The sequence below is a fragment of the Pituophis catenifer genome, unplaced genomic scaffold (genome assembly GCF_029215685.1).
Source record: "Pituophis catenifer annectens isolate HBS135680 unplaced genomic scaffold, rPitCat1.0.hap2 SCAF_2, whole genome shotgun sequence".
NCBI classification, from domain to species: Eukaryota; Metazoa; Chordata; class Lepidosauria; order Squamata; family Colubridae; genus Pituophis; species Pituophis catenifer.
The window spans coordinates 175135664-175160883 of NW_027256882.1; the positions used below are offsets into that span (position 1 = coordinate 175135664).

Sequence of the window (25220 nt, forward strand, 5' to 3'; positions counted from 1 at the left end):
ACCCACAGTTTGGGTAAATACCTCATGTTTCCTGATATGGGAGGACTTCCTTATGGAACCCTGCATCTTCTCCACATCCAAATGTTTCAAGTACAGATGTAAATTTGTAGCTGGAAATTGCTTGTATTTGACAAAGCTGGACATGATTAAAGTCACTTGTGTCAATTTTGAATCTAAACTATATGTCTTTGGGAATTTTTCTTTCCCCAGAGATTTATCAGCTTTAAAAAATATCATACAAGTAGTCCTCAAGAACTGACTGCTTCATTTAGTGACCATTTAAAGTTACAATAGTGTAATAAAACCAGCTTTGAAACCAGTCCTTACATTTACAATTGTTTCAGTATCCTGTGTTCCCATGATCACCATTCAGGCACTTTGCAACCAGCGCACAATTAAAAGCATTGCAGTGTCCCACGATCAAATGATCGCTATAAGTGCGCTTCACAACTGGCTTCCAACAAGCAGAGTTGGTGGAGAATGTGGAGGTGAAATCACAATTTGCGATCGTGTGATTTGCCACCTAGGAACCAAGGTGCTTTAGCAACAGACCTCCAGTTCCAATTGTGGTCACTAACTGAGGACTACCTGTATTAAGGCATGTAAAATGTCATCAACTGGACAAGTTCTGATCTGCCCACAACATTAGTGACGCTCCCCAGAATGGAGGTGAATGGCTGAAGCCACTGAAGTCCTTTACTCAGCCCCGCCCCCAAATCAGATGTACCATGACTGGCTGCTCTCCAGTTTGGCTTGGCGAATCACACAACAATTGGGTTTCTGAGACAGTCAGGGTGCAAGGTTCTCCACCAATCAGCACTGTGTAGTTGAGTCGTGTACTGCCGGATACTGCAGGGATCAGATTCCGGCCCTGAGAAGAAAAATATAGGAAATATATGATTACACCATCCTCAGTTTAGATTTGGGAGCTAATTTAATGTTTAAGAGTCACTGAGAGACTAGGGAGAGAATCTAGGGGAGAACAGGACTGTTTTATTATATGTGCTGAAAGACAATATTTAGCATCTCCTCCATGAAAACTATATTCTGGTGGTTATTGTTAAGAATCTTTAGAAATTAGTGCCTGAATTTCAGGGGTGGGATTCAGCCTATTCGAACCGGTAGCTCCGATGATCAGCTGAGAGCCAACCGGTTCGTTCCAACGATCAGGTGAGCCCGCCTGCCGGCCCCTGCGCTATACCGACCTATATTTCCTTTATTTGAAGCCCAGCTGGTCCGCGCGGCAAAGTGGATTGCCACGCCTCAGCTGTTTTACTTATCAGGGCTGCAGTAAAAGGTAAGTTTTAGAGCTGTTTCCAAACGCAACGCACATGCAAAGCACACGCTCAGCGAATCGGTTGTTACACCGGTTGAATCCCACCATTGCTGAATTTGTATCCACACCTCCCCTCTGGCATCCTGTTTTCCTTCTGTGCTATGTCTTTTACAGTAGCTGATCCCTATGAGCCAGAATTTTTTGAATTGATTGTAAACTACAATTAAGATTGTAATTTAGAAAACTTTTATTTTTTTCCCCCTTATGAATTGACGGTAAGGGACATACGGTGCAACATCTGTTGCCCCTTCTTGCAAGCTTTCCAATTTCCACTGATTAAGGTAGTCCTCAATTTACAACCAAAATTGAGTCCAGAATTACGATCAAAAGTCATTGAGGTTGTATGTCAAGGCACCAAGAATGCAGCATTTTTGCTAGCGTTTGTTAAGTGTTTATTAACACCACAGTTGTTAGGTGAATCCATTTTATCCGATTGGCATTTTTTGCCAGAAATGGGAAGTAAATGCCAGAAACTGGCAAAAAAAAAAAGAGAGAGAGAGAGAGAGAGAGAGAGAGACAGAGACAGAGACACAGAGAAAGAGAAAGACAGAAGAGCAGAGTCCCTGATTCTTAGAATATTTTTCAGGACATCTTGCACCAGCTTCTAATTTTATTTCCCCCCCCACAAAAAAATGTCTTTATATAGTCATAATGCCTTTATGCAGCCAAAGGCAGCCGGTTCGGGCCGGTTCAGGCGAACTGGTTGTTAAATTGCTGGCTGGCCCCTCCCCTTCCTTCCCCTTCCAGGAGTTCCCATGCGCCCCATTTTTGCTCCCAGGTAAGTGCAGGGAGGCCTACTAGGCCCAGGGTGCCCCCCTGCAGCCCATTTTTGCTCCCAGGGGAGGTGCAGGAGGCCAAGTGCTGCCTGTCACACCTCCTGGCCACGCCTACATGACACACCCACCCAGCCAGTCATTAGGGCAGAGAACCAGTTGTTAAATTATTTGAATCCCATGACTAGCCAAAGTTACATTATAGAAAAGGGAAGAAACATTAAAACTCATACACCCTCATTAAATTCTGCGCTTGTGTGGCTCAAACATAATAAGAGGCATTTGCAGGGGTGAAATGCTCCCAGTTCGGACCGGATCACCCGATCCGATAGTGATGGAGGCGGGTAGTTCGGAGAACTGGTAGCAAAAATCCCTGCCCCCCCAATGCCCAGCTGAGCCGCGTGATTATCAGAGGCTTTTTTTCTTTTAAATGCTTCTGACAATCCCAGCTGAGTTGCCTGATCGGCAGAGGGTTTTTAAAAAACCCTCTGCCGATCAGGCAACTCAGCTGGGATCGTCAGAGCCTTTTGAAAGCATTATTAACAACCTCTTCGCCGAAGAGGTTGTAGAAAAAATTGTTTTAAAAGTAAAAAAAAAATTAAATTGGCCACGCCCATCCAGTCACATTACCCCCACCCCCACCAAGCCATGCCCACAGAACCAATGGTAACAAATTTTAGATTTCACCACTGGGCATTTGCCATAGTAGCCTACTGACCCTCTGTTCTTCTGGGCTATCTTATCTCTGACCAAAAGGATTTAATGCTTATAACATTGCAAAAAAATATTTGTCACAAGCGTGGCTTCCAACAAGTGGGTTCTGGAGAGACCTGTATTTTAAAACACTGGGAGAACCTCATTACAATTATATTTTCAAAGCCCCAACACAGACTGCTTCAATACCTTGAGGACAACGTGGGATCCGGGTTTAATTTCCAGTATGCCGCTGGGCCCAAAGGTCTCAAAAGTCGGGTCTGGATAGTATGTAAAAGCAGAACGGTTCAGGGTCCGGGTGGCAGCCACATCATCCAAGAGGAAGCCAAACTCATCAGGGTGAGCACCTCCAAGGGGCAGTGCCTGCTCCCGAGGTATAATGCCCGGGGCCTTGCACAACATTATGGAGTCATTTAGCACTTGACAACTCTGCAGGGAAGCAAACCAGAAAAAACACACAAGCCCCACAGAGGGCATCCATCAGCTCTGCCCTTCTAAAACCAGCCCTCATCCTGTGCAAAAAATAGACATAGCCATCTTTGCAGTTGGATCTTTGCATTGCTCTTAGCTTTCAATTATACAGTATGCGTCTTTTCAAGGATTGGGAAGAGAGGTATACTCCCAGCAGTCCAATGCTCTGAGCATCCTCTATGCATTTTGCATTTGAAACCTATTTAAAAGTAACATTCACTTGCAGAACTAGGTATCCATGAACAAGAAAATCACATGGTGGATGGCCTTCTGAATATATACAATTCTGACTTTATACATGCACCATTCAATACTTTAGCAAGGCCCATGCCACATGGATCACCTCAACATAACCGGTTAGATCCTAAGGGGAGCTGCCACATTCTCTGCCCCATTCTTAATTGTATCTTGGATATATATTCTTTTTTCTCTTGGAATAAGATAGTAATCTTATTTTTAGGTTTTGTCATTTTTATTTCTTATCTGTCCTTCCAGGGAATTCCAAATGCATGACAATGGCTGGTAATAATTTTTGGTCAAGGTCTTTTTCACTCACGAATAAGCTATCAGAGACTACAAACTAAGAATAGTGCTATATCGCTTATTTATTTTCAAATATTTGTATGCCGCCCTTCTCCCTAAGGACTCAGGGCGGCTAACACAAGTTAAAAAACATACAGTAATAAAAGAAAGCCAAATTAATACCAATGAAGGCTTACCCTTAGATGCCGCTCCATCTGTGAGCAGCTTAAATTGTCAGCATATTTTCCCCAACAATCTAGATCCTCATTTTACCGACCTCAGAAGGATGGAAGTCTGAGCTGATCAGGATCAAACTTCTGGATGTGGGCAGAGTCAGGCTGCAATAGTGCACTTTAACCACTACGCCATCATGACTCATTGCAGGGCCAACCTGCCTTCCCATTCACCCTCTTTCTAGAGGTTGCCTATATAAGGTAATTTTGAACTTAATTGCAGCTGGTTGTACACAATGGACAGGTAATAATTTTTGGTCAAGACCATGTTCACTCATGAATAATCTATCAGAGGCTACAAAATAAGAAGGCACACTGCAAGGTCAACCTGTCTTCCATTCACCTTCCTTCTACTCAGCGATTCCCTAAGTTAATTTTGATTTTAACTGCAGTGGGTTGTACAGAAACACAAGAGTGCAAATTGCCCAGTACTCCAAAATGGTCTGATGTCACATTGAATCTTGGAATATTGTAATAAATATGAACTCTGCAACTCCCCTCCAGCCCAAAAACAAATTAATCTACAGTATCCCTGGAAACACCCTCTCTTGTTCTCTCTTTGTTCCTTATGCAAAGATCTAAACTCTGATTCCAGTAGGTTTTCATCTGCCATAGAAGACTCACATTGATGGTTTCTATCCCGCCATAAGCAGCCCGAACCCGTGGTTCCTGAATTGTTAAGAGGTGGGTCCCACTCACTGTGAGGCTTGTGCTACCACTGTAAAAAGATGGGCAGAAAAGAAACCAAGGTTTTGGTCTGCAAACACTAAAGGGAAAACATAGTCAGAGAAGAGAAACTTAGCATTTCCAGAACACACAGGGCTGGCTAGTCTGCATTTTCATGATGCCATCACACCAGGGGTACTTCTATAACCACAATACCTGGGAGGCATTCAGATCGAGAATTCAAACTATACTTACCAGCGCATAAATACAATCCAAAACAAATGAATAAAAGAAATTTGCATCCAATAAACTGAACAGGAAGAAAGGCTCTTCAACATTTGTCCTGCTTCCTTCACTTCATAATTCAATTTTCTCCAGAATACGACTGTCTTTGAAAGTTCAGATTTTAGGTGATGCGGGAAAATAACAATGTTACATTCCACAAGTCAATTACAAATGCCCCTGCACACATGGGCCTGTCTATCCTGCATCCCTATTACATAAAATACAAAAATGCTCATATTTTTCAAGTCAATACAATTGACCTTGGCAATTGTATTATTTTTTCCAGCTTCTATAAGTTGCATTATGCATCTATAATACTGGGGTATCTTTTTATGCATTGGTAATACCATTTCTTGCATTTGGAATAAGATACCTGTGTGCATATATATTGTGTGTGTGTCATGTGTGTGTGTGTGTGTCATGTGTGTGTGTGTGTGTGTGTATTATTTGTGTACTCAAATAATATATGTGTGTATATGAGTATCCATCTATATCACCATGAACGTGAAACATTTACTCCAGTGAAAGAAACTGGAAGATATAATTGAATGTATAATGTTTTTCCACATCACCCTAAATGAGTAAAAGAAGCAGGAGATCAGTGGCAAAAAACAACAACCATGAGTCATTTTTCTAGGAGAAATCTATCTTCAAGAGCAGGGAGGAGATCTGGGTCTTTCCAACAGCCCTGAAGTATAGGGAGACACAAGAAATTATCCAGTTTCTTAAAAAAAGAAACCAAACCCAAAGGACTCCTTCAGATCAGATGTGATTCCTGGTAGTTATGTGACTATGCTCATGTTGCTTTTGTTCCAGCAATACAGAAGTCGGTTGCTAATGTCTTTTTCTGATAATTTGATCTTTCCAGTCTAGCCTGCAACCGGGGATTTCTCAATGGCCCTCTCTACAAGTCTGACCCTGCTTAGCTCTTTCCAAGATCAGCCAGTCTGCTATGCACTCCGGATGCTGTCGCAAAACTCCTGATTAAAGGGGAATCTGATTTATTCAGAGCAGAAATAACAGAAGCTCCCAGAATGCTAACATTCTCCTATCGATACCAGATAGGACGATCAGAGGCTTAACACTTACTTTGCAATACTCCAAGCAGGCTCTACGGCTGTGACCACTGGGTCGGGACTATAGCGGAAGAAGACTGTCCCATTTGTGCTGATGTTGGCACGATCAATGCGAAGACTGAGGTTGGCAGGACCTGGGCCTAATGCCGAGGGGGGAGACAGGCAGACAATCTCCCCTGCACTACGCCTTGGGAGAGCAAGGAAGAAGGGACATTAAAGGCGTGATTCCTAATAATAGCCTCAACCTCATAATAAAGCTGTAAAATGGGTCTCCCTCCATCTTGCACTTTTTCCAACAGTACACAGGCTCCACTGCCACTACTCCCCATTTCACACCAGATGATCTCTATTTTCCCTCCCACTTAGATAATACCTAATCAGAGCTCCAAGGCTGAGCAGGGCCTGTATCTGTGCCTTACCAATTTAACACTTTTCCTACAATTCTACACTGATTCTTAGACCATTTGCTCTCCAAGGAGACCAATGTCTATGAACATTAAGTGGCCCAAAGTATATCTTCCTACTGTGTTTTCTTGACACATTGAGCCATTTCCCCTAATCCTTTGCTAGTATGGGTTTATGATTAAAATTAAAGCACCTGATTGACCAGTGCTGGTAACCATACCATTGGGTCATACAGTCTGCTACATTATGACTTGTTGAATAAACCATAGTGCCATAATTCATACAATATAGCTGCCCATAAACCATAATCTGCAAACCTGTATCTAGATTTCATACAGTACATTAAACCGAAAATGCTCAGCACAATAATAAAACCCAAACACTGCAATCTTTTGTGTTTTTCCAGTTTGATCAAAAAGATCCAATCCTTCTATTGAAACCCGAATAATACCTGATTAGGCGACATGGTGCTCCTCGAATTGCAACTGTGACATTGCTCCCAGCATCAAGGTGATTTCCAAGGAGGCTGATTTTTGTCCCACCTGAGGTAGGACCTCGTTCTGGGTCGACCCCCCAAAAGCTGGGGGTCTAAAGGAGACAAAAATCAGTAATGAATTGCCTGTTAAGATATACACTTCAAAAAATTTCTCGTTCCCCAAGAAAATCAACCTGCCTCCTGGGCAAAACCCACTCTACCACTCTCTGGGAGATGTTGCTTGCATTATAAACCATCTAGGACTATCCAAGTAATAATGACTCTAGCCTATAAAACTGCTTACCACAAAGGTGAAAGGAGTATCCGACTGGGTCCGGTAGTCTGCACTGCAGTCCCCTACGCAGAGCTCCACGGGACCTGGGGGAGGATCTGGCAAAAGTGAGGGCTCAAGTTCACACACCAGCCTAAGGGGAAGGGGTGAGATCTGTCAGAAGAGCCAAGGCCAATGCACCCAGCCCACCTTTTCCATAAGCCCTTCTCTATCCACCATCCCTTCTTTCAGAATGGGAAACTCTCTTGAGCAGGCTGGACATACAGAAGTCCTGATTTACCCCAGAGTAGCTTTTGTAAGTCTGTTATCGGCCCTAGGATTTCTCTCTTAATGTTGTGGGGGATTCAGGAACAGTTAGCACTGTTAGCATTACCAGAAGTGTCTAGTATACCCTTTGGCATCAATGGCCCAGAAAGAGGATGCCAGGAATACTTTCTGCTGGAGTTACTATGCTCCTCACTCAACTCTATCAGAGGTTGGCACAAAAGAGGAGACCCCAAAGGCCTGCCTGTGAGAGAGGGTAGATGGAATGGCACCCCGCCTCTTATGCTTTTGCACAGAGGGAATTGACTATTCCCAGGAGTTTAGGCTATGAGATTTAGGTTGCATGAGACAGTCCCTCCAAACAGCAGATCCTACGGGGTGGGAAGCCAGACTCGGGAAAGAAGGCAAAGTACATATGTGTAAAGCAACCAGGGACAATGCAAGGCAGACAAAACATGAGCAGCCCCTCATAATTCCACTTGTGTTTCCTAGCATGCCAGACTATGATAGCAAAGAAGTTGGTTTATTTTGTTTTTCAAAATGAAGGTTGTAAATGGAAGTATGAGACAAGTGTTCCTTTTTCTATTAAGTCAAATTCCCTCAAATGCCATAAATCAGTCATTTTAACACTCTATGTGCGCATGTCTTCTTCTTCCCTATCTGCATCTTCCCTCTCTGGGTGGCAAGAGGGGGAAATAGTACCTCTTGCATTTCAAGGACTGACTCCTCAAACAAACTCTGAGACCGAATATGTGACATAGGGGGAAAAAAAATCAAGGAATTAAATCAGGTCCTTTCAAAGATGCTGCAGATAAACTGAAGAGGAACAGGTGAGTGCAAGGCAGAATGAGTAAGAATGCAAGACAGGCAAGTCTCCAATCCTAACCTCATCTCAACAATGAGCTCATTGGCGAGCTAAAAGAAGCCACAACTTGTGGCTCAAAGAATTATATCCTTCCTTATTAAGCCAAAGCACACATTAAGAAGAAAAGAGCAAAGGTGGGGTATTCACATCACAGGCAGTGTCTCAATTATCCTTCTCATGGCTCCAGCCTGCATGCTCTAGCTAGGTAAAGCAGAACACAAATGGTTTCCTCACTCTGCCAAAGGACAATGCGTTGGTACAGTGAACCAATTCCTACCACCTATTCATCACGATCATTCCTGTTTTAGATAGGTTTGATCATATTGCATGGTTGGGCAGGTCCAGCAGCCTCTTCCCACATCATTTAAGGTAATAAAACCAACCTGCCTTTCCCAGTGCTATTTATAAGGCTCATTGAGGACCAAAAAAGGTATTACGCATAGATGTGCTTAACACACCCTGACGTTTTGCACGCTGGTTTTCAAATGTAAAAAGCAGGAGCAAAACTGTGAGGGGGTTGTGGGGGGAGGGGAATTTTGAAGAGAAAAGTTAAGGGAAAAGAACATATTAAGGTTCTCCATCCAGCACTTAACTTCAAATTTGATTCCTCCAAGCCAAATCTTGTTTGGGGAAAAATAAAAAAAAGCTCAAGGAAATTATACATGCAAGACTGTTTGGCCTTAAGATAACATCTATAAAATGTTGTACACAAATTGAAGTACTAGAACCACTAAATGCCATCTATTACTGGTAGGTTCAATACTCCAATATTTCTCAGTCTATTTTGTGGTAGTTGCAACAGGTTCTTATGAAATGTTAGCCAAAAGGCGCTACATCATGTCCAGGAACAAAGCAACAGACTTTGCTAACAGACTTCAGCCTTGGCTATAGTGAAGAAGCTGAAATATAACATCCAGGAGTAGATTTTTGCAGTCTACATAGAAAGCACTCTTTGGCAGAATCAAGTGAAAAAAGTGAAAGAGGAAATGGGAAGGATGAGATTTTTCACATAATAACTGGTGTTATTATTACAAATAAAGTCAGGTTCCATCCATATGAAGAAAGCACTCCGTATTCCACCAGGGCTGATAGACTGTACAGGAGTAGCAAATCAGACCCTACCAAGAGATGACACAGCCTTTTTCTAATCTTTTGGTTCCTCTCTGGATTCCCTTGTTCTGTTCTTAGACTGATCCCAGGTTTTACTCTACCCATTTTTTTCCCTTGCCCAATGTTCACCTACCTCTCAGCACTGATGTATTCTGCAGGGAGAGAGCTACACCGGACACCTGCTACCCGTACACCGACCTCATAGAAATGAAGCCCTAGGTTTTCACCCCAAACTGTCACCCGAGTCCCACCTTCCTTGGGACCAGTCAGTGGCAATACCTGCAGAAAGAAGGAGATGAAACAGGGAGAGAAGGAAAAAGCATTTGCTGTGGGAAGTAAGGAGTTCATAAAGAAAAGTCTTGGAAAATTCTTTCTTTCTTTCTTTCTTTCTTTCTTTCTTTCTTTCTTTCTTTCCTTCCTTCCTTCTTTCCTTTCTTTGTTTTCCTTTTTCTTTCCTTCCTTTATTCCTTCCTTCCCTCCCTCCTCTCTTTCTTTCTTTCTTTCTCTTTCTTTCTTTCTTTCTTTCTTTCTTTCTTTCTTTCTTTCTTTCTTTCTCTCTCTCTCTCTCTCTCTCTCTCTCTCTCTCTCTCTCTCTCTCTCTCTCTCTCTTTCTTTCTTTCTTTCTTTCTTTCTTTCTTTCCTTCCTTCCTTCCTTCCTTCCTTCCTTTATTCCTTTATTCTTTCCGCATCTCCTCCCTCCCTTCCATCCATCCATCCATCCATCCGGGATACAAGAGAAGATTCTAACATTCATAAAAATCATACTGAAAGCATCCCTAAAGAAATCATCCAAATTAGGAAGTGGCTGATACAATCAATTTCCATGCTCATCAGATACATAATCAGAGTGGAACTGGACTTATATTAGCCTCCCAACCACTGAAAGACTATACCCAAGATGTGTAAGCTTTAAATATACCACAAAATGGTAGTAGATGCCAGTGCAAACAGGACATTGGGTGAACAGAAGTGATGGCAAAGTGGGATGGTCTCTCACATTTCCATATTTTTATAGGTTCTCTTCATTACATTTCATGTCTTTATAACATTTCAGAATATAAAGGCAAGGCTGCCAATTCAAAGAAAGTTTCAAAGAAACAGTTGCATCTTTTACTGATTTTTTTAAAGTTAGGTGGGTTCTTTGCCTGGTGTCAGGGGAAAGGACCACGGTGTTATTCATGGTTCTATCATTTTAATCAGTTATGAACCATCCTAATTTTTAATTGAAGGATGTGGAAAACCCATGTTCCTCATTCTGTAATTTGCTAGATGTGCTGGATTACAAATCCCATCATTCACCATTCAACATGTACCACAACCATGCTTGCTGAGGGATGATACAGGCTGAGAAAAATTGGGTTATATAATTCTTAAAGAACATATGTGAAGATTTGCTGATAGGCTTCTTACCTGTGTAATACGAGGGTGAGTACAACGAGCCCCACGTCGACCGGGTGGCACCCAATTTTGCCTGGAAGCTGGACAGTGAGGACGCAAAAGGCAACGGCGTTCAGGTACACACCAACCACACTCATAACGTGGATCTGATTTGAGGCACAATCCACAGCTAGAACGCTGGGCCGAACACTTATACAAGAGAGCTAAGGAAAATGGGAGAAAAAATAGATAAAATAATAAAGAATCTGCAGATTAAGAGTAAGAGCCTGTAGTACAGTGGACTAAAGCACTGTTAATAACATCTGCTGCTTGCAATTACTGCAAGTTCAAATCTCACTAGGCTCAAGGTTGACTCAGCCTTCCATCCTTTCAAAGGTAGGTGAAATGAGGACCCAGATTGTGGGGGCAATAAGCTGACTTTGTATAAATATACAAAAGTATGAAGGCTATTGCTTAATGCATTGTAAGCCACCCTGAGTCTCCGGAGAAGGGCGGCATATAAATTTAAAAAAAAAAAAAAAAGATTGCTTGGCACCAGCTGCTATCTGATAATTAACCTATAATCATAACTATACTGATCCTATTGAAGATGGTGCTGAGATAACTTGTAAGATAACAAAGTGACTATTCATATGTTCAGTTTTCATGTTAACTTGTGTTTTGAATGCATCCAGGCTGGTATTCACTATAGCAGAATGAACTGGTGCAGGAGAATGAAGTGACCCATTTTGAAGAGCATCATAGAAAGAAAAGTATGGGGGCAGATGGATTTGTGTCTTACTGAAGTGGCTGGATTTGTTGGGAGAGGGGAAGGTTTAAGATATTTCTATGTGATCTAGAAAGCTACTCTAGATCTCTATTTTTGTGTGTGTCAATAAAACTGTGCAGAACCTGTGAACAGTCTCTTTTCCCTACTGCAGAAAATGCTTGCATCATCTCTCCGCCATGGGCATCAGCCACAAGCTAATCCTTTTAGCAGAATGCTGACTTGATTTAGCAGGTTGAAATTGACAAAGAGTTTTATTTCTACTTTCTCTTTGGCAGGAAGCAAGCTGCTTGCCAAACACTAAGCAGCTGCTGGAATTATTTTTTTTTTCTTTCCCTGAGAGAGGTGGAATTTTGGTTACTTCCCCCAAAAGGAAATGGAGGGAACAGCAAACTAGACATATTACAGTAATTCCTGTAGTTTAAAAAGCATGCATTTTTGTTTTGAACTTGTAACCTCCTCTCTCCTTCACTTCAGCTGCCACCTTTACTATATTAAGAAAAGTGCCTGGCTGCAGAATTGATGACCTGTTATCGTGCCACCTTCATTGCTCAGCATAGCATTTTTAATCTAGGATGAATGATGGCTTGGTAGCTAAGCAGTTCATCCTGTTACAACTGTTCATTTTTTCCCCAAAACAACCAACGCAAAAAGCATATACTGAAAATGTGTGTATGAGAAGGGGGGGAGGGAGAAACAGGGAAGGGATATACTAGCAATTTCTTTCGTTTATTTTTGTGTGGTAGAAAAGATGTTTTTTCTTCCTGTTGCTCCAGTTGTTTTCATAAGGCAACAATTGCAGAGAGGTTTTTTTGCAGATTCCTATTGGTCAACTGCATAGCACTAATGGGCTTACTGTGTTTTTGGTATTGCAAGATCAACCAGGGAAAAGAAGATAGGCAGGTCTGTTTCAGGCTTGTTTGGAGAGATTGGGCCACAGAAACAATGAGACATGGAAGTAACCTTAGTCTTTGCTTTAAATAGCAGAACATTCTCGACCTGCATAATTGTTCTGACACATTAAATCCCTGGTATTATTTCATTAGGCTACTTATAATAAAAAAAAATAATTCCAGGGAAGTAGTAAACCAAAATCGATTTGTACCGGTTTTACAGTGATAGACTAAGAGGAATTGTGTGTCCTTAAAACCTACACACATTTGATACCCAGAGCTGGTACCTTTGAATCCTGGTGGCTTGTCAATGGCAAAATCTCCATCCCAAATGACATCAAAGTCCAGAGGGAGTTCACCCAACTCCTCACCATCGTACCAATACTAAAGAAGAAATAGATGGGTAACAAATTATTGAAGATGAAAAGTTAAAATGCTGATCTGTAATTACAGGGAACCCAGTAATTGGGTTTCCCTATTGGGGAAACAGCAAGGAAAGGATAAAAACAGACTTCCTGAGAGCTGAACAAACATTTAAGTAACCCTTCACCTAACAGCCATCTGCAGGGCCCTGAACTGAGTCAGCCAAGTTGTGATCTGCTCTTTGTCTGGATCATAGATGAGAAAGAGCTACAGTATTTGGTAATTGATTAAATTGGGGAGTAAGCAAATTGCTTCATCATGATGAACTTCTTTATCACTACGTATTCGATTTCTTTATTCCTGGTGCTTCCTGCATTCTTAGCCTGTTAGGAGGCCTCTGCAGAGACAAACCCCACAGTTGCTAAGAGAAATAGTGGAGTTTCTATGTCACATTTATTATATACACATACTGTATATTGCACACATGGCTAGGTTGTGTATAGACTGTCCTTCTCGGTGCTATTAATAGATGGGATGAAAGCAGAAGAAAAGTAAAAGCAGTCTTTTACCCTCATTGAGTCCTAATGAATATAGCTTACAAACTGTGGCTTAAAAAGAAGAATACTCTCAGGTTTGTAGCCTAATTAAAAGCTCGACTGAAATAACACAAAGGAATAAATGGAGAAATGTATGGCTTTTCCTGATCAAATACATATTTCTATGATGGGTAGTTAGCACTACACATTTACTAATGGATGGCTGAAAACTTTTGGAATCGAGCATCTATGTCTAGAAAATATTCAGCAAGTTCTAGCAGCCAAAATAAAAAATGATTTCAGCCTGGTTTCTTCACCCCTTTGGACTATTTCAAAATGATTATAGAATTCAACTGAGGAAAAAAAAAACCCTCAATTATGTAGAACAGATATTTCCCTTGTTATAAACTAACCTTCCTTAACTTGGTACTCACTATGTATATTCTATTAGTGCAGTGGTGGGTTGCCCCCGGTTTGCACCGGTTCTATAGAACCGGTAGTAAAACCGGAGGGAGGCTCCGCCCACCGACCCTGATGTCATCAGAATGGTTCTGCACATGCACAGAAGAGCACGCACACACGGCCCTGTTGCGAAGTAAAAGTAAGTAGAACCCACCCCTGTATCAGTGTCACATCTGGACAGTCCAGAGTAAAAAGATCTAGTTGTTCCACAGTACAGGATGCATAATTACTATTCTAATCATTTCCCAACATTCTCCAATATTCTCCTGCATTTTTGACGGGTGCTCCATATACAATTGATATTTTGCTGAATATGATCTATATTATACTTCTGCTATCTTCTTCCTCTAATTGAAAATCAATAATGCAGCCAACACAGGGATCTTTAAATGAATATTAAGGATAAAAACACATTGTGTCCTGGACCTCGATGGGGAAAGGCTTCTTTCAAACCACTTATCATATAAAGCTACAGTCGTTGCTGATCAAGGTTCCAGATATATAAAAGAGATGCCTCCCTTCTCAGTACTTTGCATGTATATTAATACACAGTACTGTCAGACATTTTGCTCCTTGATCAACCGATTTTGACTTTTTATTGATGTACCTCTCTTGCTTTGTTTATGCCTGGTCATTTGGAATTATGTTGCATTGCTTCCAAAATATCTGAACCCCTTCAGACTCCATCTATCCTCTTTCACATTATTAATGCATGTTAAAAGTAAACAGAACGAGTGCCAGCAACAAATCTCTGATATTTATGTCTATCTAGTGCAAAAGGAAAGCTTTCAATCTTTATTTAAGGCAAACAGAATCCTACATCCCATCAGTATTCTAATACCAATTAATAAATAAATGTGCAGAAATATTCACTAAGCACTTAAAGAGATGGGAATGCAAGAAAGAAGTTTGGTTTCCAAGGACCATCCTCAAAATGTCAGAATGCATTATCCCAGACTACAGAATCATTAAGTAAAGCAAAATGAAGTACCACATTCCTGGTGATTAGATATTGCAGGATTCATTTTACCAAACGTTCTGTTTCATACGTCAAGAACAAGTGAACCACAATAAAATGCTTATTGGGAGAGCAGCTTAAACAAATGAGCCAAACTACATCGTGGTACAAGAATTTCACACTACGAAAAAAAAGAGTGACACAATTACTATAATATACTTGTTAAAGAGAGCTATTGAGAAAAGGAAAGAAAAAAGATATTTATCTTCCTGTTGCAATTAAGGGGAAGTTTACAAAATCATATTCAGGCGCCATCTTTTCAGCCTTCATCCCCCATTCATATTCCCTGGAATATTCCCAAGCAGGAGTAGATCAGTCCACGTTGCCTTTACTGTAAAGCACCAAGGAGATCAAAATGTAACTTCAAATGCATGACATGTAAGCTCTCTTGGTTTGATTGCCATTCCTCAGACGGAAGATGCTTTATCAGCAGTTACATCAGAAAAGTATGAGTCACTGTGAAGAAGTGTGTAAAAGCCCACAGAAAAATGAGTGTCTAACCTCATAATAATAAAATGTGCAGAAGTGAGGTAGTTATTTGCCAAATACTGAAATTAGCAGAAACAGAAGTCACCCAGAGAAAATGCCAAACCTCAAGAAGCAACTCAATGGGAGAATAATCAAAAGGGACGGGAGGAAACCGTTCTCTTCCACAGATGCATTCAAAATTATTCTGTAAATGGTCCAATATTAAGATGCATCATCGCATTTTTGCTAAAGGTTAAAATCTAAAAGCCCAATGTTTGGTATTTGTACAGTATCCAAAATGGCATCTAAGTCGGTCCAGATGAAAATGATTGTTTTATTGGAAAAATGCTTGGCAGAAAAATTTCACTGGTTCATTAAAATTACCCAAGAGACCTACATGCAGCAGATTTCCCACTCTTCAAAATTGCTCCCTGGATGGCTCTGCATAAAAGCAATGGCGGCAGAAAAATCATTTTTGTTTGCTGCCATCACTGTCAACAGGAGCTCTGCTCTGTATTTCATCAGACCTAGGATCATTTTTTGTTGCTTTCTGTTCTAGTTGGTAGCCTTGTCGCTTCTCCTCACTCAAAAGTTCTGTAGTTTTACCAAGCAACTGGCCAGCTCTAATCAGCAGCTAAGGACATCTATGAGCAACTACATCAACTACATTGGTCGCGTTGGTTGATGATCTCTGGAGGGCTCGGGACAGAGGTTGTTCCTCTGTTCTGGTCCTATTAGATCTCTCAGCGGCTTTTGATACCATCGACCATGGTATCATGCTGCGCCGGTTGGAGGGGTTGGGAGTGGGAGGCACTGTTTTACGGTGGTTCTCCTCCTATCTCTCTGACCGGTCGCAGTCTGTGTTGGCTGGAGGGCAGAGGTCGACCTCAAGGCACTTGGTTTGTGGGGTGCCACAAGGGTCGGTCCTCTCGCCTCTCCTGTTCAACATTTATGTGAAGCCGCTGGGCGAGATCATCCGTGGTTTTGGGGTGCAGTGCCATCTGTACGCTGATGACACCCAGCTGTACATCTCCACCCCAGACCACCCCAACGATGCCCTTGAAGTGATGTCCCGGTGCCTGGAGGCCGTGCGGGTCTGGATGGGGAGGAACAGGCTGACTATTGGGGGCGAGACATTGGCCCCCACGGAGAGGGCGCGTAACTTGGGTGTCCTCCTGGACGCACGGCTGTCTTTAGAAGAGCATATGACGGCCGTGGCCAGGGGGGCTTTCTATCAGGTTCGCCTGATACGCCAGTTGCGCCCCTTTCTGGATCGGGACTCCCTATGCACGGTCACTCATGCCCTCGTTACTTCCCGCCTCGACTACTGCAACGCTCTCTACATGGGGCTCCCCTTGAGGAGCACTCGGAGGCTCCAACTGGTGCAGAATGCGGCCGCGCGGGTACTTATGGGGGCAACATGGCGCTCCCACGTGACACCTCTCCTGCGCGAGCTGCATTGGCTTCCGGTGGTCTTCCGAGTGCGCTTCAAGGTGCTGGTTCTCATCTTCAAAGCGCTCCATGGCTTAGGACCCGGTTATTTACGAGACCACCTTCTGCCTCCGATAACCTCCTACCGGCCAACACGCTCCCACAGAGAGGGTCTCCTCAGGGTGCCGTCTGTCAGGCAATGTCAGCTGGCGACCCCCCGGGGAAGAGCCTTCTCTGTGGGGGCACCCGCCCTCTGGAATGAGCTACCCCCAGGGATACGACTAATCCCGGACCTCCGTACCTTCCGCCGGGCCCTGAAGACTTTTTTATTTCAGCAAGCCGGACTGGGTTAAAAATTTTAATTGGGTGAATTTTATGGGTAAGGGGTTTTAAATTGGAGAAGCCAAAGATAATTTAATTTTGTTTTAATTTTTGTTAATTTTATTTTAATATTTGTATATCTCCCTTCGGGAGAGGGGGCGGTATAAAAATTTAATAATAAATAAATAAATAAATAAATAAATAAATAAATAAATAAATAAATAAATAAATAAATAAATAAATAAATAAATAAATAAATAAATAAATAAATAAATAAATAAATAAATAAATAAATAAATAAATGGCTGGTCCAGGATTACTGCCTGCCTTGTCAGAATTTAGCTTCAATATTCCTAACAGAACTCTTGAAGCCCAAAGTCAATCCGGTAAGCATGGCTCAACCCTAAGATCACCTCCAACAAATCACAGGAATAAATCATTACACCAGTAGAAAATGTGTTCAGTCCAGTCTGCCAAGTAATAGCGACACGCAAAACAGAGGAGGAGTTGAATAGGGAACTAAAATAATTCTTCTATAATAGAGGTTCGTTGCACAATCAGCCATGTTCAGACTGAATTTGGGATACTTATCCACCTATTGAGTCTTTCTCAAGCACCAGGATAGGCAGATGGAGGCAGAGGTATTGTTGCAGAATGTAAAATGTTCCGAGTAAAGCTGCATTTTACAATTGACTGATGGTGAATTAATCTTCTATTCTATATTCAATAACTCTTCTATTATTACCGGTATTATCCTTATTGTTGTTGTTAGTAGTACAGCAGCTGCAAGTTGTATTAATAGTAATTTTTATTTGTATGCAGATATTCCCCTCAGTAATAAAATGCCATTTACAATAAAAACAAAACCCAAAAAACTTTGCAATAAAACAATAAAATCAACAGCATTTTATTTTATTTATTTAATAATATAAAATAAAAATTTAATAATTAAAACATATGTTGCTCAGCAATTGATTTGGAAACAATCTGGTAGTGGGGCAGTTGCTTCCTGAAAACGCTTGGGTGAAGTATCTCTTAAGCTTTCTTCTAAACGTAGGCATTATAGACTCAACCATATTTCCCTTGGAAGGAAGTTCCAAAATAGGAATACCACCCCAGAGGAGACCACAAGCAAGAGTTTTCCAGCTAAACTTAGACTAACTTTCCTCAATTAGCTGCCTATCAGATATGCTCAGGCTTTACCCAAAATTATAAGATAGACAGCCAGACTAACCACTGCTCTCGTCTTCTTTGAGCCCTTAGTTCATGTCAGTGGAGTAGTGAAGCTCTTAGTCTATCACAGGGATCCCCAACCCAGGTCCATGGACCGGCACCAGCTCTCAGCGTGCCAGAAACCGGGCTACACAAACAAGGGAAGCCTCATCCATGGGATGCAGGCAGCATGCGAAACTATGCCCCCTCCCATCTGTGGAAAAACTTCATGGAACCGGTCCCTGGTGCCCAAAAGGTTGGGGGCCGCTGGTCTGTTGGCTAAGTTAAGAGCCAATATTTAAGAAGTGGAACCTTCAACAGTAGAGTCCTTAGTCTACTTAATTAGTGGTCTTCGAACTTGAAAGAATATTGTTGGGTCAAGTATAATCCAATCTGCTTCATCCAGGCAGAAGCAATAATATAAAGTCCAAGGAGGAAACTTCAACAGTCAACTGTAAAATATGGGTAAATATAGAAGTCCAGGTAGTCCTCCACTTACAACCACAATTGGGCCTGGAATCTCAGTCATTAACTGAAGCAGTCATTAAGCAAGACACCACATGTGTGGCTTCACTTAATAACTACAATCCTGGCTCTCTCAATTCAGAATGGGACGACTCGTCGCAACCAACTCGCCATGGCCAATTTGCCATGGCCAACTCATCATAGCCAATATTGCCACAGGAGAATTCAGCATGGGATAACTCACTGTGGGACAATTCAATTTAATTATTTAAAATAATTTAAAATTTATTTTAATTTTTGTCATTCACATTTTATTTTGTCTCTCCCTTGGCATCCTTTCTTTAATGATTCTATCTGACTATTTGTTTGATATTAGTGTAACTCTTCTTCTGCATAAGTTGTTCCGTGGTGAAGTGGTCATGGCCAGCTGTCCCACAGCTAGTTAGCAACAGCAAATTGGCTGTGGTAAGTTGATCGACCATATGGGTTTTGAGCAGAGTGCTGGGGAGAAGGCCTGGGCCTCCTAGGCATGGTGGGGTAGAGAGAGGGCCCAGGCCTCTCACCATACCCTGGAGATTAGGGCTATCTCTCCATCCCAACAGGGAAAATGATTATGAGAACAATGGCATGCACTAGCATTTTCACCAGATTTGAGGTCCATTCCTCTAATGGCTCCAGTACTTGCTTAGCAAACACACTGCTCTGGAAGACTCAGAAAGTTGGCATTCACTAGTTTTCCCATCCAGAGGAGTGGGAGACAATGACATTCACTAAAACGCCAGTGAATGCCAGGATTCTAAAAGGCTCAGAATGGTGGTATTTGCTAGAATTTTAGTGAACGTCATTGTCTCTCACCTCTCTGGATGGGAAAATGCTAGCGACCGCCTGAGTTTTGAAAGTCTCGGAACCCTGGCATTTGGTAGTGGTTTTGCCAGATTTGAAGTCTGTTCCACCATTACACAGAAGGATTTCACCAGTGTACATGGAGGAAGGGGAAATATCTTGGTGCCCTGGGGGAATGGACCTCAAATCCAACATCCCCTCCACTTGCAACTTTCTCCGCCAACTTCCCCATTGAGTTTCTGGGGAAGTCAGCGGAGAAGACTGCAAATGGAGATCACACCATCAAAATGAACTTGGCAACCAGTTTTAAATGTGAACCTGCAAGAGGAGGAGCGGCAGAACCTGAGGGCGGAGTTAAAAGAGGGATCAGCCTAGAATTCCTAAGTAGCCACAAGCAAACTAAGTCCACCCTCCCTTAAATTCTGTTGACTCTTATCTAATCCCAAGCAGGTGTTAATAGTTGAAAAAAATATTGTGCATAGGCGTGATTAGCAATAAATCAGTTTAATTAGACCGTCATGTGTGGACCTGATCTTTCATGCCTGATAGAACCAGTTGCCAAGTGCTCAAAATTCACTCATGTGATAGTGGTGGGCAGTGCAACATTTTACAGCCATAAATGCATTACAGGCTATAAAGCACCACGAGACCATCATGATTGGTTGTAGGTCGCAAGCTACCTGTAGCTACTATGTTTTGAATTCCAGGATATGATATGGTGCTTGTGATGGCTGTAGATAGCAAGAGATGTTTGGCAGCTGAAAAAACAAGAACACTAGATGCCATGAAGAAGGAACAAACATGGAGAAGAACCATGTCAAACTCAACAATGTTTAGAGCTGTTCTTAGTCCTGTTGCTCTTGGGCTGTGACCTGAATAATTTCAACCTCATTTACAATCTGAAAGATTAATAATCAAAAGAAGAGGATGTAATACTGGTTTGGACAGCAGAGGGCAATCTCACTGAAGAATCTGATGAAGAATCAGACTACAATAGTGCAGTTTTAGTAAAGATGAAAAACAGAGCAGGGCCAGGGCGATTCAAGGCTTTTTACTCCTAGCTAATCTAATTTTAATAATCATTGTTTAGATCAGATCTCTGCCATTGGGGGGGGGAGGGAATTATGGAAGTACAAGACCACAACTCCTAAAATGCAAAGTTGCCATACTACTGGGATGTATCTGGGAATTCATATGGAGGTCAAAAGGAGACTTCCCTTTCATTTTTTGTCTCTAGCATCTGAAATCATATGCAAAAAGAACAGATCAAGGCTTTGCTACTCCAGCACCTCGAATCTCACAGGGACCAGCCTGACGCCTACAAGGATGAGGAGAAATAACCTTGTGCTGTGCTGGCCCCCATATTCAATAGCATGCAGCCTCTGAACATGGGTAATTCCATGAAAACACGATGATTAATGGCCATTGGTAAATGCACAGACACAAGCTTTTTTGAATCTGCTTTAAAGCCATCTAAGTGATTGGCCTTCACCACCATTTTGTGGCAATAAAATTCATCAGTGCGCACACTGGGCAAAGAGGCATGTCCTTCAGCATGCCTCAAATCTCATGCCCATCCATTTAATTGGATGGGCCATAATTCTAGCATGACGTGAGAGGGGTAAAAACTTTTTCTCTCCCCCCCTCCCCATTTTCCCCCACATCCAATTGTATTAGTTGGTCTCAAACACAATATTACATGAGAGAGAAAAGGAAGGCTGTAAATTCTCTTGACAGACATTTTATATATATATATATATATATATATATATATATATATATATATATATATATATAGTTTCTCCTACTAATAGGTCTCTTAATTTAAGAATAGGCAACATGCAGCCCTTCAGATGGGGAATCATGAGAGATTACATGTACTATAAAATCTGGAGGGCTTCATGTCTACTTCAATTTCATCTATCATTTAATTTTCATTTCTAAATATCTTCTAGATATGAGAAGACAAGAACATAGCATTTGGATAATTCAACAGTTATTGCGGTACTATTAATCTTCTGTCCCTTTCAATCTTCTTAATGCTGAAATGTTTTTTTTTTACCACTGCTACCAACAAATTGACAAATGCAATTAACTTGCCCCATTATGATCTTGTCCTAAGATAGTTGTGAGAATGAAAAAAACAGTTATGATGAAGGCACATCTAGTTCAAAATTTTGTTCCAATAGAGTTGAACCAGATGCTTCTGCAACACAATGGTACTTTGTGCCATTTCCTCCGGCAACTTGACAGCTTCTGCTTTTTACTGGAAATAACTTCCAGCTGCAGGTAGTTCTCAGCTTACAACCATTCATTTAGTGAAGTTACAACAGCACTGAAAAAAGTGACTTACAATTGGTCCTTGCACTTCTGTATGACTGTCATAGCATCCCCACAGTCACTTGGCCAAAATTTAGTTGCCTGACAACCAATATGTATTTAGGACAGGGTCATGGGGTAGCCATTTGCAACCTTCCCAGCTGGCTTCCAACCACGAAGTCAACAGGGGAAGCCAGATTCGCTTAATGACTGCATAATTAAATTAACAACGACAGTAATTTGCTTAACAACCATGGGGCGTGACTATTTTTTAACAAAAATAGGGCGTGACTCATTTAACAACTCTTGCTTAGCAACAGAAATTCTGGTCCCAGCTGTGATCGTAAGTTGAGGTCTATCTGTATAGCCACTGAAGCTTTATCCTCATAAAGCAAGAATACAATACAGAGCATTAGTATCACCCACAGTATTTTTGTACAAGTAGTAAGGCCACATGCAGACCTCCCAATGCCCTTTGTGTGGTCTTAAGAGCTAGCAAGGCAAAAGTTCCATTTTCTCATCCACAAACAAGAGCTCTGAGACATTGGCAACAAAAATAGAGGTTCCCATTTGGGGTGAAAAAATGGCTTCTTCTTTGATCCAGTTAGACCAGAAGTCTTCAAACTTGGCAGCTTTAAGCCTTGTGGACTTCAACTCCCAGAATTCTCCAGCCAGCTATGCTATACTGGCCGGAGAATTCTAGGAGTTGAAGTCCACAAGTCTTAAAGCTGCCAAGTTTGAAGACCTCTGAGTTAGATTGTAATTAATTCCAGTCTGCATTTAGTTACGTTCAGCATCAGCACATAGTGCATTCAACCAAGGTTTAACATGGTGCTAGGTATTTATGTAGATAAGCATGAGCTGCAGACTGATTTGACAACTCTCTGCATTCTGTTTTTCCAATTAGGAAAAAGGAACATTATCCTGGAAAATATGGCTAGAAAATGAGTAGATAAAGAAAACAAACTAAAAGTTGCAAGGGTCAGGGAAGCAGGGAACTTCAGTTAAAAAAAACCCAGCTTCTTTAAATCTAGTGATGTGGTAACTCATTTATGGAACCATACAGGACAATGGTGGGTTCCTCCCGGTTCGGCCGAGCCGGTAGCGGTGACGATATGACGTCACCGAACCGGTTCTCCCCCCCCCCGCCCTCCCACCCACACACGTTATTCTTAGCTTTTATTTGGTCCCACCCCCAATCTATTGCTGCCTCCTGAGTCCCAGCTGATGACTAGAGGGAAAAAAACTGTTTAAACTCTTGCCGCGGGGCTTCAAAGGGCCGTCCTACAGCTGATCAGTGTTAAAAGCAAACAAATGAGTCGGGTTGTAAGTGCGAGGACTGGTCGTAAGTGCGAGGACCTTCCAGAAATGTCTCTGACCAGCTAGCCATGCCCACCTAGTCACATGACCTCCAAGCCACACCCACAAAATAAGCCACGCCCACAGAACCGGTAGTAAAAAAAATTAGAACCCACCCCTGATACAGGACTTTACTACTGAGGGTACCAAATATTTTAATGAATTCTTACATTCAAAAAAACTGTAATCTAGGTCAGTATTCCCTTATTACACATAAACAACTAGTAGATCTAAGCAAGTCCATGGCTCAAACTGAATCCAACACTGCAACCACTGTGTTACTATGAACTACGATGAGCTTACAAATTCTGATGGCTGCCCTTAATATACCCAAGTACCACCACAGATGTTCAAGAAAGTTTAAAAAATTAATAATTCATAGGCGAGTTGAAACAAAAGGAAGATTTGTTAGCAGCTGCAGAAAGCTGAGACGCTGTATTCTGTTTTCAGGGAAGTTCTGAGTCTTCCTGGTTGCAGAATAGTAGTAAGAGGGATACAAATAGGGCTATAAAAGATGTGATTCTCACCGAGGTATTCTGGCACTGTACGCTGCTGGAGTTGAAGCGTACAGCTGGCACCCGCTGTTGGCGACCTTGGATTCCCAAGACACATTCGTAATTCTTCTGGCCCGACTGAGGTTGTGGAAGGTTCTTGGCACGCAGTGTAATGGGTTGTAACACTCCCACAGGAATCAAGATCTCCCCACCAGGAAGGAGCTCTGGGCAGCCCTGGTGCAAAGGAAAAGATTCAAGCCATGTGCTCAGAAACCTGAAAGCTTTGGCAAGTGCTGTTTGCAGGCAGGCAGGCGTGTGTTTGTTTGTTTATGACAGGAATATTCTCAAGGCAGGATTGCAAAGGGCAATAGTTCTAAACCCAAACTGAGGCTGGCACTGCTTTCAAAGTAGCCGTAAAGGGAACACGAAACACTTTTTCTAAAAAAAAAACAGTCTGATCCTATCCATGCTTACCAGAAGTACATTGACTAGTGATATTGCTTTTCTTTTTTTTTTTCTTTTTTTTTAGGACTGTCATTTGGGTTCCTGTGTGAAGACACCTATAATCATTCTTGGGGATAGGAAACAAGTCGCTCCCTCCTGGGGGCTGAGGTTCCTTCTCCCCCAGGGAGAAACAGCTGCCTAACCTTTCATATCCCAACAGCTCCACAGTGAACAAGGGTAAAGCCCAGGAGTCTGGCTCCCGGCTCCTCCTTTGCCTGTGGTGACCGCCTGAGAGAGATGGAGATGAAAGAGCCTGCTGGGCGCTCAGAGTTTCCATGGAAACCAGAGTCTGGTTAATTGCTCCTTGGTACCAAAGGAAAGGTAGGGCGGGGGAGGCCTGCTGGGCTGGCTGCTCTGTTTATGGGGCTAGCAAAGACACAGGGTGGCCATGACGCTGGCAAGCAATACAGGAAACGTAGTCCTGACCTGGAGAACAATTAAACCCCGGGTGCAACTTCCTATGGAAGCTTAAGACAATGGGGTCAAGACAAAAGGCCCAGCCTGTGGGAAGAGGAGCCTGGAAGCGCCAAGCAATTTTCTCTTCTAGCTCTTTCATTCTTTAAAGTCTAGACTGAAAACAAAGTCCACACAGGCTGATCTAGAAGTCCCGAGCACAACAGTTTTGCCAGCGCTCCCTAACCTAAGAGTCACAGGCAACGTTTCACTTCCCAGAGCCTCAAAGCCTGCTGTCCAGCCTCCTCCCACTCCAACCACCACATCCAACCGCAAACGCTGGCCCCTCTAAGGGAGCTGCTATCAATTACCTACCCACAACGAGCCCCGGGCGTCTCTAGGTCTATTGATCCCGCTGCCTGGGCCAGACGATTGATCGCGAGCCACTGGCCCCATTACCAGCAAACACTCTGGCCTCCCCCATATCG

At 42.3% G+C, this 25220-nt stretch overlaps 1 protein-coding gene across 2 annotated transcripts in view; it reads right to left on the reverse strand.

Moving 5' to 3' along the window:
- The window catches only part of PLXNA3 (plexin A3), a 66640-nt gene that overhangs the window by 16869 nt on the left and 24551 nt on the right, over positions 1 to 25220 (reverse strand). For both annotated transcript variants that reach the window (XM_070938129.1, XM_070938130.1), the window contains exons 9-18: positions 23869 to 24069; positions 12832 to 12928; positions 10898 to 11088; positions 9621 to 9766; positions 7261 to 7381; positions 6933 to 7069; positions 6090 to 6263; positions 4674 to 4767; positions 3013 to 3252; positions 728 to 871 (exon numbers count right to left, since the gene is read on the reverse strand). In XM_070938129.1, the coding sequence (XP_070794230.1) occupies positions 728 to 871; positions 3013 to 3252; positions 4674 to 4767; positions 6090 to 6263; positions 6933 to 7069; positions 7261 to 7381; positions 9621 to 9766; positions 10898 to 11088; positions 12832 to 12928; positions 23869 to 24069 (1545 nt within the window). The remainder of the gene's footprint in view (positions 1 to 727; positions 872 to 3012; positions 3253 to 4673; positions 4768 to 6089; positions 6264 to 6932; positions 7070 to 7260; positions 7382 to 9620; positions 9767 to 10897; positions 11089 to 12831; positions 12929 to 23868; positions 24070 to 25220) is intronic.